Here is a 14,757-nt window from a genome sequence, read left to right as displayed (position 1 = left end):
CCGGCTCGCATTATGCGTTTGTATTCATTTGTTTGCCCTATTCTGTCACCCCTGGCTCATCTCTTTGAACGTCGACATTCTAAAACGTGCAACTACTCGGGGGCTGTATGAAGAAACACCTTGAGAAACACCTTTTATATATGAGGTTTCATTTCACACAATGCTCAGAAATTTGTGAGCAAAGACTTTTCTTTCTGGCACAAATGATGACTCACATACAGTATGTGCCAAACTGCCGTAATACAGCGGCAACTATTGCAGAGGAGGACTTAGTCGATGCATGTTTTTTTTTTTGGCCTTTAAGTATCGCTGGCTGATATCGGCAGTCTCCATGTTTACCCGATACTTGAAATAAGGCCACCTGCTCACTGCTACCTGGCACCAGGATTCATCCATCCCCGATCTCAAGTACTGCTATGAAAATACGACATTTGAAAATGATACGGATAAAACTGTGACACCACCTAACTGGTCCAACTTAATTGACGCAGAGAGAGACTTCCCAGAAGAATGGAAGGCGTTTAAAACTCCTTCCCGTCAGTGTAATGGTCGCATGTCCTAGTCCTTCTCCGTCCATAATGTTAATGAGAGCAAACAAGCGACTCTTAATCAGAAACCCAAATGTGGAAGCAAACACAAGGGTCCAATCAGATGCTTGAAGTTTGTTTAGCCTCACACTGAACTCACTCAGCAAATTGTGTTTTTGCAGTGCAATTAAAAAAAAAAATCCAAATTGGCCACTGCGGTGACAGTTTAAAATGAGAAAAGTTCTGAAACGTTTGTCAGCGGTGTGCCTGCCGACAAAGTAACCCCCTCCCCTCCAAAAAAACAAACAAGAGATGAGGAAAGTCAAAGTGTCACTTACGCCTCATGTCTCTGAAGTAAATGGTCTGTCGGTTGGGGTTAAGCAGCTGGATGACCGAGTCGTCGTTGTCCTTCACCCGACAACTGATGATGGCCGTCTCGCCCTCCACCACCGACACGTTGTCCGTCACCAGGTTTTGACTCACCACTGGACATGAGACGGAAGGCAGATTTAAATTAATTTTTTTTCACGTTGTGGTACAATTTAGGACAAGGTTGATAGCGACCCAATATTTATGCAGAATCGGCACAATCTTTTTTTTTTTTTTTTTCCCTCTGCAAGACTTTGAATTTTTTTTCTCGTTGGTTATGACTGTCTTACATTCTGTTCGGGTCATTACAAAAAAAAAACAAAAAAAAAAAACGGATTCTGACGCAGCGTGAATTACCGACATTGTGCAAGAATGGCTGAACACAATTGCCGCGGTTCAATTTCAGGCATCAGAGGCCCAAAAGAAAATAGATACATGAAGGGGGTAGTCATTTTTTTTTGCAGGGTCATTTGAGTCTTGCTATTCAAACAGTGAGCATGCATTTTACCTGCTAACTCAACTGGTCAACACGTTTTTATGATTTTTTTAAAAACCTTTTGAGGGTTATGGGGTGCATGAAAGGGTTACATGACAGATGCAAGTACATTTTTCTAAATTAATTTTGGTCGTGCTAATGCCCTCACATTTCACCCCCCGCTCTGTAAAATAAGCAAGTGCATTTAAAAAAAATGTTTTTTTTTTTTATATCAGCGTCAAGGGCTCATTTACTTGAAATTTCACTGAGCCTTTCCGACGACAGTCGCTTGCAAATACATCTTGGAAAGCAAACAAAGCCTCGGTCAGCGGAAATGCAAAGCAAACACAAAGCCGTGATTGGAAAGAAGACATCAACAGATTGATGCCATATGAAAAATGAATGAACGGGCAAGGTTGGACGCGCATTATCGTAAACAAAGCCGCGACACGGCCGCCTTTAAATTCTCCCCCATTAAACATTACGCCGCGTGTTGTTATTCAGCGTTGTTTGCCCGGCGCTCATTAGGCGCTGCGGCGGCACGAAGACCTTGTGCGCATCATCCTCGTGCGGTTGCATCATTTGTCGGCCACGAGCGCACCGTTGCAGAAGCGCGTCTCGGGGAATGCGATCAAATATGTTTCATTTCTAGTCCATGACCAACGAAGTAAAGGGAGCCAGATCATTTTTATTCCACTTAGCATCTTTATCCCGGCCTTTGTGAGATCAATTTTGCTTCTTAAAAAAAAAAAAAAAGGAGAGACAATTACGCTAATTTACTTAACATGCCAAAGTAGAACATTGCAGTAAAAGCGTCATGCGTGAACAAAAATTTCGGCTAGTCAGGACAACAATTTTTTAGACGAATGAGACGTGATTGTTTTGTGGGCTGAATGTACGATCGCAACTTTTCCTTTGGTTTAAAAAAAAAGAAAAAAAAAAAAGGTCCCCTTGATTCCTGTTGTATTGGAAGACTAAAATCCCCCCACTGCGCAGTTTAGCGTCCCGGTAGTATACATTGCGGGTAATTATGTTCAGCTCTTAAATTTGCATGAAATATTTCCACTCTCATTGATTGATGGAGGCACGGGAACACTGTTGGGACCGAGCGTTGCGGCTTTCATCTGCTCGTGGAATTAAGCCACAAGAGAAACGGGCTCCAGTGTTGAGGGATGAAAATGACTGATCTTGGAATGCGAGCGGTGGCAAACGACTCTGATTTCTACCATTTTTTTTTTTAATCGACAAAGTGAGGAAAAAAAAAAATTGTGCCTTCTTTTTGATTGTGTGATGAGGAAGCCCCCCCCCCCCCCACCGAAACCAATGTGATAACTGCTTTCGTCACCATGGCGATCGAGTGAGGAGAATTGAATCGATGCTCGTGATTTCTATTGGCGAAAGATGAGCTCAGAGCGTGCGTGTGTGGGGGAGGTCTGCCTCCATTTTCACTCATGGAGGCAGCACTTCATTCTGCAACCCATCCATTTTCCACCTAACCCATTGACTTCCTCACTGAGGTCTTGGGGAAGCTGGCGTCTTTTCCGTCTGATTTACCCGATGCACAGATCTACACACAAAATGGCAAGTGCGGTTTGGGGGGATGAAGTGCTGCCGCCACAAATGAAAATGAAACCCATGCTTTTATTGTCTATATGGAGGCACAATCGCACTGCGCAGTTCTTTATTTGTTTTTTTTGTTTTTTTCGACTTGGGGTGGCCAACAATTAGCCACCATCTAGCTGCAATCCTCATCACCATGGTCACGATAACCATTCTCACATGGGCGCCCCCCGCAGTCGAGGACCCCCGAGGGTGTTTGCTGCAATAATCCTACTAGGCCTCTAAACACCCTGCCTTTTAAACAAGCATAATGCTGTGTTTTACAAGATATCACCTCGAGTGTTTTCTTTCGGTTTTTTTTCCATTCCTTTGTTTGTTTGTGCGGGATGTTGGTTATTGGATTTGGAGCAAAGCACAGAAGGAGCGTATTGATAAAGGTGAGCAATTTGGTGCTGATCCCAATTAGGATTGCACGACCAGGGGCTGGGGAGGGGCGGGGGGGGGGGGGGGGTGTCTACGCTCTACTTATTTTTGCAAAGACAGAATTTTTGATAGGCTTCTCATTACCGTGTGCCCGGGTGAGGGTACAGAGATAATTGGCCGAGATACAAAATGGATGGATGAACACAGGAATCCACCAGGACACCTGCGAACAGGTCATTCCAAATACATGTGAAGCATTGAAGGTCTGCAGTGTTCCAATCGGGGGTGGGCTGGGGGGAGCCTGCCATCCCACATTAAAAAAAAAAACACAAAAAAAACCAAAAACAAACACAAAGCCAGCAGAGAACATGCCCTCGGCCCGAGTGGCCGGCTGTGCTGACTGACAGCTTGAGGCGGCCGAGGAAAAGGTCAAGATCGTCGTCGAGGCCGAGCTCTTCAAAGGGCCTCTTGGTGAGAACCGGCGGAGGAGCCGCATCGGTTAATCTGTATGTAACCTATTACAGTCGGCAGGCTCAAAGAGAAACACCAGTCGCCGGGGACTCTCTAAGCCCAGTTTTCGGTAGTTGTTCTGTTCGAATGGAGACGCGGCATTTGTGCTGCAAAGTGCAACGGTTGCTAGGCTACATCACCAATCAGAACATCCGGGGAGCCCGTAGGCCACACCTAAGCATTTGTTCTATTTATTTTCCGCAGGAAAAGGAAAATCACAAATTAAAGTGACTGCTTATTTGGCTTTTTTTTTTTAAATATTTGAAATTTAGGCGAATCAAAAATAGAAAAAGAGAACAGTGATTCTCAACCGGTGGTTTGGGACAGAGGCTTACAAAGCAGCAGGAAATGTTACTTGTGCGCTAGTCACTAGCTTACTGTGAAGAAAGAAAAATACAGTGTATCACAACCTTTTGCTAGCGGGCGTGATCGCTAACATAGCATGATGCTTTTGGCGGTTTGAAAGGGCGTTTAAATATCTAAGGTAGCGTACATGTATTTTCGAAAGCTATTGTTCAAAAACAAATGCTTTATTTCTTCGCAGAAAGCATTTTTGCTAAACTTTTCACCTTTAATCCAATCCAGACGAGTGAGTGAGGCAGACGCGCTAATCGCTAGCCCGCTGCGCTGCCACGGCCCGAGTTCCAATTTTCCAAACTAATATTGGCAGGTGTGACATAACCTCCCCAAGGTAAATTGCATCACTTTGTATCGCACAATAGCCCGTCATCACGCGACTGCACAATGCGACCACGAGGCTCGACAGCGAGAGGCACAAGGGCGCAGATTGGTCACGGCACTGGCAACGACACAAACAAATACCGGACTATTTTTCCATGCGTTCCCTTTAAACCGTCACGCAGTATTTAATAGCTTGTAAACACGCTTAACAATACGTCCAATTAGAACGAAGCGCGAACGGATGCTTGATGACAGAATAAACATAAATGTAAAGTGGAAATAAAAAGAAAAATGACAAACTGACAGGAGGATTAGCGTGTTTTTTTCCCCTGACCCCCCCCCCCCCCCGCTATTTTCGGCAGCCCTTTTATGCTTCAATTCTTCACGCGCGCCATTAATGTCCAAAGCAAACGCGCTGCCCACCTCGTCAAAAAAAAAAAAAACAAGGAGCCAAGATGTTGACGTGCCAAAAACAGTTTGAGGCCACTAATACAGTGGCGTTAATTTCCTAACGAGTACCTTCCTCGCTGTCATGGCGACCATCTGTGTAGCCTAATTGAATAAGCGCGCGAGAGACACCGCGACGTACAGCTGTGATGGAACACGGGCGTCGCGAAATCTTATTAAGTCGAAGCCACGGGCGAGTCTCCCCTCCGGCCAGCTTCGCTTGACAACTTTCATTTTGTTTGGCACACTGTGACTTTTTGACACGGGCGGCCAGAGCAGCAGACGTCTTTGACCCTTTTCAGCGCCACGGGTCAAATATTTACTGGCCTTTTTTTTGCGGGGAGGGGGGCGGGGGACACTTATATGTCAGCGGAGAAGTAACACGGGATGAACTCTTAAAAGGGCACGCGGTTTGAACTGCATCTTATTGTATAAGTCAGGGTAGGGCATGGCGGAAAAAGAACAACGCTATTATGTAACCCCACCGCAAAAGCTGTAAAAGAAAACGCTTTCAAAGGCCGAGTCAAGTCCAAATTTTTGAGTAGAATATGTCTTGCGTTTGTGGAATATGAATTCAGCAGAACAATCCAGCTCTTTTGAACCATTCCGGGGCGGCCATTTTGTCACTTGTTGTCGCGTGGAAATGACATCACGGTTGCCCAGGTAGCGATCGGTCACGGCGCAGCGGTTTTCTGTTTCTTCTTGACTGAAGGATGGCCGTGATTAATTAGCCGCGATCTAACGGCATCGTGCGGCCGAATCGACCTCAAGCGGTTATTTACAGTATGGCGGGCTATTAAATATTCAGTCTGTGGTAATCGTATTTAGAAATATGCAATTCCTCAGCGGACGGCGGTGTTCCGTCGTTATAATATTGTTTTAATTGAGTTAGCGGGAGATGATAAATGATGACGGTCTTTCAAAATTAACAATATCGCATGGCGGCGCTTTTCATTTAGCCCCGCTGTGTAAGCCTTACTTGTGATGCTGCCGGGCGAGCGCTTAAATAATCTCATAATACCTACGGAGACGACAGAATCCACCTCAGCCTGATACTTTGTCGCCACGTTAAAATATGAGAGGAAGTCGGACACGAATCAATAAAAGGAGGATTTGCCGCGGCGCCGCCATTGTATGCTAGCTTAATGTCGAGAGGGGGCTTCCTGAATCGAATACTTTCTATTAGTTATTGCTGGACTCGAAATAGCACAGCGCAGGGGCGCTCATTTGAGGAAATTCAGTGTCCAGCTGTCTTTTTCTGCATGGTTAAGGCCGTGTTGCCACTAATTAAAGCCAGCAAGTGACTTCAATCGGTTGCCGATGCGAGACCGCTTACATTCTCTTGACTTGACAAAGTCCATTTAGCATGCAGTTTTCCTTTCTGTTTAGCGTCCGCGTGTGTGTGTGTGTGTGTGTGTGTGTGTGTGTGTGTGTGTGTGTGTGTGTGTGTGTGTGTGTGTGTGTGTGTGTGTGTGTGTGTATAACAGGCACCGTGCCGTGCAGAACAGCGCATCAACCCACACAACTCAAAAGATTTATTCATGAAACTAAACAACCAAACACAAAAATAGACTTTTTAGTGTCTGGATGTCTCCCCAGCTTTCTTCTTGTCAAATATTATCTTTTTTTTATTTTTAATTTCCATCCATCACGAATCCACTTGCAATTATATTTACCGGCACATCTGAACTGATATGTCTGAAATGAAATGACGCTCTGCCACAATATTTTTACTCCCCCCCTTAAAATAACCCAAACGACATCCGTTCATTTTTAAACGGCGCGCAACAAAAGTGAGTCAACCTCCCTCTACTTTCACGCACTTTTTTCCCCGTCATTTTTTTTAATTTATTTTTTTGCCAGCAAGTTAATATATGCTAAGTGCCGAGATTTGTAAACCCAAGCCCGATACAATTTCACATCATCCACAAAGGGAGGAATGAATTCCGAACAATCAATCGCGGCCCTGCATCATGTATCTAATCTCCTAATACAAAAGTTTGAAAATGATCAGTCTCCGAGGTATTTCCGCAAGGTTCCGTGCCTGACGGAAACACCGCCCGACACCTGCAAACTCGTCACATTCATATTCCACTCAAACGCGTGTTGCTTTATTCATCAGGCCCGTGCTCCGCAATAGTGAAGACGCGCTTCAAGGAGAGACGCCCCGTGGCGCTCGGATATGATAAGAGGGGACGGGGCGAGATGCTGCAGTGTCCTCCAGCTGCCCCCCCCCCCCCCACACACACCCTTGTTCTTCCGCCGCAGTCGCCGCCGCCATACTTTTGTTTATCCGGGCCCCGCCCCCGTCTCCTCCGCTCCCCCGCCCCCCCGCCCATTTTCCTTCCGTGAACGTCGCCTTCCCTGACGCATTAAAACACTCGGGGTGGCTTAGCTTGGATGCGTTCGCAGCTGACTCGGAGGAGTGCGGTATCAACACGTGTCAACACTTAACAGGACTCGAGCATGGCGACAGAAAATGAAAACACACACACAAACACACACACACACACACACGCGCGCGCTCACACACACGTCCGCCCACCACTCAGGCGATGTTGACTCTTCGTGCCGCTCCCGCTTGACCCTCCATTTTGCTCATCATTAGCAACACGCATTCAAGCATCCATCTTGCCTCTGTAAAATGCCCCCGTTTGGAATGTACTTGGGATATGATCAAATTGAATTTTCTACGATGGCTCAGTCCTAATGTCCATGGAGTGAATGATTTTATTTATTTATTTATTTTCATTTTTATTTTAAATGATCAAGCGGTGGCTTTTAGATCATTAAAAGTAAGGCTAGCAGGATTAGCGGACTAGTTGTGATTATGTTGGAGATTAAAACGGTTTCAATAAATTGAACCAACCAACAGTATTTTGAAGCTTCGTTTTGCTTCTCCAAACCGGGTCGGTGTTGACCTTTCTCTACTTGACGAGGGGAAGCTATCGTGGCTAACTAGCATTTTTTAAATTACAGTTCCTTTTGGTGTCTTCTAGTTATAATCAGCCACAAAAGAAAATATTCAAAATATCACGATCATAAAATGTAATGAATATATATTATAATTTATAAATTATAATTTGTTCCTTTGAGAGATTCAGTTTTATAATATGGTTCATGACACAAAAATGTAGCATGGCTGGACTCATTTTTGCAACATTAAACGTGCCAGAAAAATATATTTTTTTGTGTGTCGACACAAACGGCCCGCGTCCGAGAGGCGAACCCAAAAACCGAAACGCTTGAAACGCCGATTGCTAATTTGCTCGCGCCTCGAAATGTCTCTTCCGTTTCCGAGACGGGGGAGGATGACGAAGGAAGGGCTGAAATTGCATCCTGTGATGCTGACAGATCAGGATGGACAGCCTAACAAACGAGAATCAAATCAGCGCCCCCCGTCGGCCCTCTATAAACCAGCCGGACCGTCTTTAATATTCCGAACTGGATGTCACTTTTCACGGGAGGCGGGCCGGCGGAGGCGGGCATCCGGTTATGATAATACATTAATAAACTCAAAAATGCTTTTCAAGGCGTCCAATCGAAGGTTACAGGCGGAGGCGGGTTGCTGCGGGGGCGTCGGCTATTTTGTGTTTTGGAACACGTCGAGGCGGTTGCGATGAGTCGAATAAACATCGGTGACAGGTCGGAGGTTGTATGTGAACAGCGGGGCCTTGCCGCTAATTAACGGTCAACAGTGCCGCTGGACACCGTCAACGCTCCTGCGGGAGATGACACCTGGGGAAAATGCAGCAAGTGTATTCTTGGCAAATTGGGAGGAGTTGAAGGCACCCGCTGGGGGAATAACAAACACACACGCCAAAAAAAAAAAAAAAAAAAAAAAAGGTTTTGCTGTTCGTGTAACTGTATTGGACAAGCTGTCAATGCGAGCTAAAGTGATTTAGCATAGTGGGAGCTTTTTTTTTTTTTTTTGGGTTGTTGTTGTTTGCTCCAGTGGAGCTCCCCCCTTCACCCCCCTACTGGAGCTTTGGGAAGTCGCTTTAGTCATGGCGTGTTAGTGAAACTGCCATTTGACTTCCTCCTTCACACACCTCCATCGATTAGCACCGGGGAATCCTTTGCCACACTCAAACACAGTGGGGAAAATACAACACCGCAACAGCGCTTGAGTGTTTACTTCTCGTAATGCTTCGTAATCTGAAAAAGGGGGGCACAAACATGTGCATCGACCATTTGATAAATCGGGAGTTTGGGGATTTAACCAAAAGTTGCAAAGACCTGTAAAGTGGAATACGGTTGATTTGATTCTAAATACATTCGAGATGCTTTGAGCCTGCACTGGGGTGCATGGATGTTTGCTTATTCATCCATACAACCCTGACACCGCGCCAGTCCTCCGCCATCCTTCCGGCATTCTGACTTCTATTGATCAGCACGCGTGGCGAACACGGCCGCACTTGTCGGGAGTGACAGGTAAACTCGTGGAGTGTCGAGTAAATGCCTTGCTGCCTTGTTTTTGCAAAATAAATAAATAAACGAATAACTAAAATAGTGGTATCCTAATCCATCTGAACGGCGACAAGCGCTTGGCGTGCTAGCCTCGCTGCGCTCGCTTTTCATTTGTATGCCACACGGCTGAATGAAATTCATGAATATTCCTTCCCCCCCCCCCCCCGCCCCCCCACAGGTTTTTTGTTGTTGTTATTGTCGTTATTGTATTTCACCAAAAGTGCCATTGAGAAGACCTTGAAAATATCTCAGTGAAAAAGACGACGGCCCTGAATGAAATACGTTTCATTTGAATGAGTTTGGACAATGAGCATTCAGTCGTTTGCAAGAAGTAGCCTGCGGGTCACGGTGATTTTCGAGGGCCTTTGTCTGAGCCATTTGAAAATGTAAACACTGCCTGAGATTTGTTGAAATAAAGCGATTGGTTTTCCTCGTTATTGTGAGAAATCCTCGACAAACACCATCCATTATTAAAAATAACATGGCGGTCTGCAACTACCGATTATGTTAATAATCAATGAATGAACTCATTCAATGCCAAGGATGCTTGTTTACTTTTTTTTTATTTTTAAAGAATACAGTTTTCAATCCCAGGCACGCCTTTAAGTGTTTTTACATTTTTTTCCTCAGGTTCAAAAAAATGGTCTGAAAATGGCTGCCATGGAATTAGTTAATCTGTCGCTTATATTGCTGATGAATCGATGATTGGATGAATGCAGATTTAAATTTCCATCCCTTTGTTCAAAAATGTATTTCAAAATGCAGAAAATATACAACAATCAATTATGACTCAGTTACTGGGTTGGTCTGTAACGTGTAGATTGTGGTTTTTCAAAGTAAAAGTAGTTGTGTTATTTGGATTCCACCCAAAGACAATCGGCTAATATTGCGAGCATTTGAACAATTAAAAAAAAAAAAGTGACAGCCCATTAAGGTATCGAAACGATTCATCGAAAAAAAAAAGTCATTTGATGATCGATTAGTTGTCGATTAATCTTTCCACCTCTGATAATCTAAAAATAAGATTCTTAAGGTAATTTGGGGAAATTTCGAAAGTGCGTATCAAACGGGGAGCCCTTTCGCATGAATCACGAACTAAAAAGTAGCTCTCACTTTGGTGACAGTTTGAGTTAGCGTATCGGAAAAAGTTTCATTTGTTCTCAATCGGTGACTTCACGAAAACTTCAACTGTGTTTCCTGCCAATGTTGACGCGCACGTCGCCGTTTCAGCACTTCGGGAAACGTCGACACGGAGTGCTGGATCGGACTCGCTCGAAAATACATGTCGAGAGCGTCGAAATAAAGAGCGGTCGGAATCCAGCCTCAGCCGACGATTTAGTTGTCACAGCCGACCACCCACCCGGCATTTGGCTGACCGAGAGCGGGACCGTTCTCTTTCTAATCAACTCAAGGGGTTTTGGGGAGTGCGGTTGCGGGAGGGGTCACGTGGGAAATGGCTGGCTGTTCAAGTCTAATTCATGCACATATAAATAACTGTCACCGGCGCCGCTAATTAGATTAAAAAGCTCGGCGGAGAGGAGGGAGGGGGGGTGGGCCGAGCTGGAGAGGCCGCACGACTTGATTTGCTGCCTGAGGAAATACAGATTCCTATTTATTTTCATCAGTCATTGGCCGTACTGCAGGTGGAAAACACGCGCCGAGCTTTCGAGTACCAGCAGGGGTGAATGGCGACATGCACGTTTTGTACCTGTTAACGCCGAGAAACGCATTTTATGCCAAGCAAATATGGAGAGGCTAAAAATTGGCGGTGACTGCATTAAAAAAATAAAAATAAAAACTTCAATGAGAGGATGCAAGGAAAAGTAATGGACTGGACATACCTGGAATCTGTGCGGCTCCTGCAGTGGTGGGCAGGGAAGGGTTGAGGAAGAGGGGGGTGGAGGGGGGGGGCAAAAACAGAAAGGGAACGTTAGCATTCAGAGATTTATGATCACTTGCACGGAGGCTCATGCTGCTCACATATAAATAAAAGCAAATGCAGGAGGGAGGGACCCGCTTTCATGCTGTTTCGCCACTGAAAACGCAAATGGTTCATCATTAAAAGCTTATTAGAGAGACGGGCGGTCATTGACCTTTGAATGTAAGCGTAGTAAAAAAAAAAAAAAAAGCGTATCAATCCAAAGCGTAAATTGACATTACTGCGGCATTTCTGGCCTAACGGCATGAATCGAGGCAGACGAAAAAAAAAATAAAATTGGCATAACTCCCTGCAGCTCTTTGAATGTACGTGAATATCTCATCTCCCTCGAACGCAGTTTCAATACTGCACAGGGAAGTCGCCTGGGACAAGATTCCACACAGAGACCGTTTTATATGCTGCTGTTTTGGTTAGCAACAAAGCCCAAACAAGCCCAAGATTTGACTTCTGAACTCCAGGAAGATAACCCCGCCCATCCAAAACCACTCATTGATGCAAACCACCACAATTACCCAACACTGTAGATTGGCAGCATTGCATCACTATGGATTTGAGAGAGTTGAGATCAGCACAGCTTTTGAGTAGAAGATCAGATAAGGGGTGGGGGGGGGGGGCGGAATCTTGGCTTGTCACGTCCAATATGACCGAGAGAAAGACCAACACATTGGAAGTTTAGGCAGGGAGTGTGGATGTGTGGCATAAAAAGGCCACGTATCACCATAAGAAGAAGAAATTTGATCAATTGTGAGGAAAAGATCACAGAGGTTTGGACTCAAGCCATGAGTTGAGAAAGTATTCTCAAGTACGGATACCGCAAAACTAACTCGATAAAAGAATAAATAAATAAAAAAGTACCTCCTCTGACTTCAAAACTCACGAGTTTGGGTTGTCAGCCATGGAGCAAAACGACCGCAGCGGCCTGTGCGTTGCCAACCAGCATCGCGCCGCCAAGCGGGCATCGGGACGCCGACTAAGCAGTGGCTCTTGATTAGAGCACTCATTTCCTCTTCAACTTCAGTTCAATCACGGCGATATTGTAATTAGCACAGCGAGCGAGACTGAGAGGCGAGACTTGAGCGGAGGTATTCGAAAATGAGGGGCGGTGTAGGGGGGGGGCACTCGTTAGGATGCTCTATATAAGAGGTGGCACATTAGGAGAGCGGTGAAAATTAAACGGGTGGGAACGTCACGATTTGATCCTTCCACCTCCCGTAGAGCAGCGTTATGGCACATCTGTAGAGAAGCGAGAGAGTGTGCGCTCTCAAACTCTCCTGGCAGAGAAGAATCCGACAGTGTCCGAATTGTTGCCATTCAATCCTCAACCACAGCTCCAGAAATCCACAACCCCCCCGCCCCCCCTCGCCCCGCCCCTTGACCCCCAACCACCCTTCCCTAAGTTTAAGTACAGCAAGCAATAACGTGTTGATTAAATCTGCGATCAGCTGCCTAAGGGGCATGAAATTGGACATGATGAGTGTGGCGCATTAAAAACTAATTGTCAATAGCGCCCGATCCAATTGTCTTTCCCTTAAAGCGGCCGCGGCGGTAAATCAAGTGTGGCGAATGGAACACGGCGTATCACAATGAGCGGCGGGGTTAACAAGCTCACCTGTATTCCGGCGGCTCCGACGCATTATCATGTCGTTTCATTACCCGACGGCGGGGTCACACTTCCTGCTCTGAACAAAACAAGCGACGGGTACGTTCTTTGGGCTGAGCAAACAGAACTGGGGGGGGGGGAGACGTCTGGCGGCCAACAATCGCGCCAGACAGCCCGAAGATCGATATCGTCCACATGGCCGTGACCAAAACTGGCATGAGACCCAACTTTGGAAGGGCTTCAATTAGCAGCCAGTTTCCATCAGGTGCTAGCACAGCCGCAAATCACATGTGATGGTGTTCTATTCAGGTTGGGCTGCTTTGCGCTAAAAACTCTCACAAAGCGTACGGACGCATATTTTCATTTGCTTTCAAATGGCCTCTTAAGAGTCACAGAACTGCTGCAAACGACGATTGTTTGGCCTTGGCGGACAGAGACCCGGAATCGATTCAGTTCTCAACTCGTTCATCAAGTGTCTCGTGAAGAATAACTTTCCGCAACGATGGAGGCAAAAGGTCATCGACGGTGTGATTCGTTTAGGCATTCATTCAATGCCCTAAAAATGAGACGGAGGCTCCATTTTCCCATTTCCTGTTCCAGCCACTTCAGAAGGACGCTTCCAACCGCATGGTTGCTAAGAGACTTGCTGGCAGGACTGTTTATGAACTCACGTCTCTCTCTTTCGACCAAACGATTTTTGCTCTGCTATGCACCGACATGTCATGCGGCTGTCACTTGATGTAACGCAAGACAGATATAAACATATCCTCACCCCCACCTCCACTCTCGCCTCCCTTCCAATTGCAGCCCCAACCTCCTTTCCAATGTGCCTCTCGTTTATTTCCCCTCCTCTTTCTGGATGCTGCGCACCCATCCGCGCTCAGTTTTACCTCCGGCTGTCTCTGGAGCAGGGCGATTAGCGCGATGGGGTCTGTCCTGCCGATAACGCAGAGAAACGCGCTTTGTAGCCTCCCTCGACCGACAGCCGCTTCAAACAACCGCGCCTGCCTTGACCGCGACGGAGAGAACCGGCCTGAGAAACGAGGCGACGCAACAAAGCGTCTCTCCTGACAGTTACACTTAACGCGTCAAGCTGCTTCGGACCGCTAACGTTTTATTTATTTATTTTTGCACGCTGGAGCCCGTTTACAGTCCCATCTGGCGGATCGTGTACACCCAAAGTGCTCCACAAGCGCTTGCGCTCCATAAGATGCAGTTCGTTAAAAACCATCAGTCCGAATGTCCTGAAACATCCTTCACGGAGAGATTCGAACCAAAGCGGCAGAACGACAGCTCCTCATCGTGTGCTTCAGTTGTGGTGACGCTTGAGTCGCAGATAGTCGAAATGCTAGTGGTACCTCTAGTTAGGAACGCCTCTTTCATACGAAATGTTCAAGTTACGAAACGTCTCAACAGGAAAATATTGCCTCTTGTTACAAAAGAAATGTCAACATACAAAAGGTAAAAATACAGTTTGGGCCGCTAGTCGCAGCTCCGAGTTTCCAACCGCGTGCGAAAAACTAGCGTGCGCGTCGACGTTAGCATATGTCGCCACGCAGTACAAGAGGTGCGATCAGCTACCGCAGTGCTCGTTTCGCGTCGTTTGTTTTATTTATATCCGTATCCTGAAAGTGGTTTTCATACGGACGTGTTGTAGTTAGGACGACTGCGCTAGCATAGGTTAGCGTCAGTTATACGTTACCACGGTATTTATAATTTTGCGGTGGAATTATTTATATTCGTGGGCCGAAAGGTG

At 46.0% G+C, this 14,757-nt stretch overlaps 1 protein-coding gene across 4 annotated transcripts in view; it reads right to left on the bottom strand.

Moving 5' to 3' along the window:
• cadm1a (cell adhesion molecule 1a) overlaps positions 1-14,757 on the bottom strand; it is a 199,727-nt gene that overhangs the window by 40,626 nt on the left and 144,344 nt on the right. For all 4 annotated transcript variants that reach the window (XM_086131790.1, XM_086131786.1, XM_086131788.1 and 1 more), the window contains exons 2-3: positions 11,304-11,321; positions 866-1,012 (exon numbers count right to left, since the gene is read on the bottom strand). In XM_086131790.1, the coding sequence (XP_085987916.1) occupies positions 866-1,012; positions 11,304-11,321 (165 nt within the window). The remainder of the gene's footprint in view (positions 1-865; positions 1,013-11,303; positions 11,322-14,757) is intronic.

The sequence above is a fragment of the Hippocampus guttulatus genome, chromosome 15 (assembly GCF_054856545.1).
Source record: "Hippocampus guttulatus isolate MCC_2025c chromosome 15, RoL_Hgut_1.0, whole genome shotgun sequence".
NCBI lineage: Eukaryota > Metazoa > Chordata > Actinopteri > Syngnathiformes > Syngnathidae > Hippocampus > Hippocampus guttulatus.
Note: the sequence above shows the minus strand (reverse complement) of the source record. Positions and strands in the feature narration are given on the sequence as shown.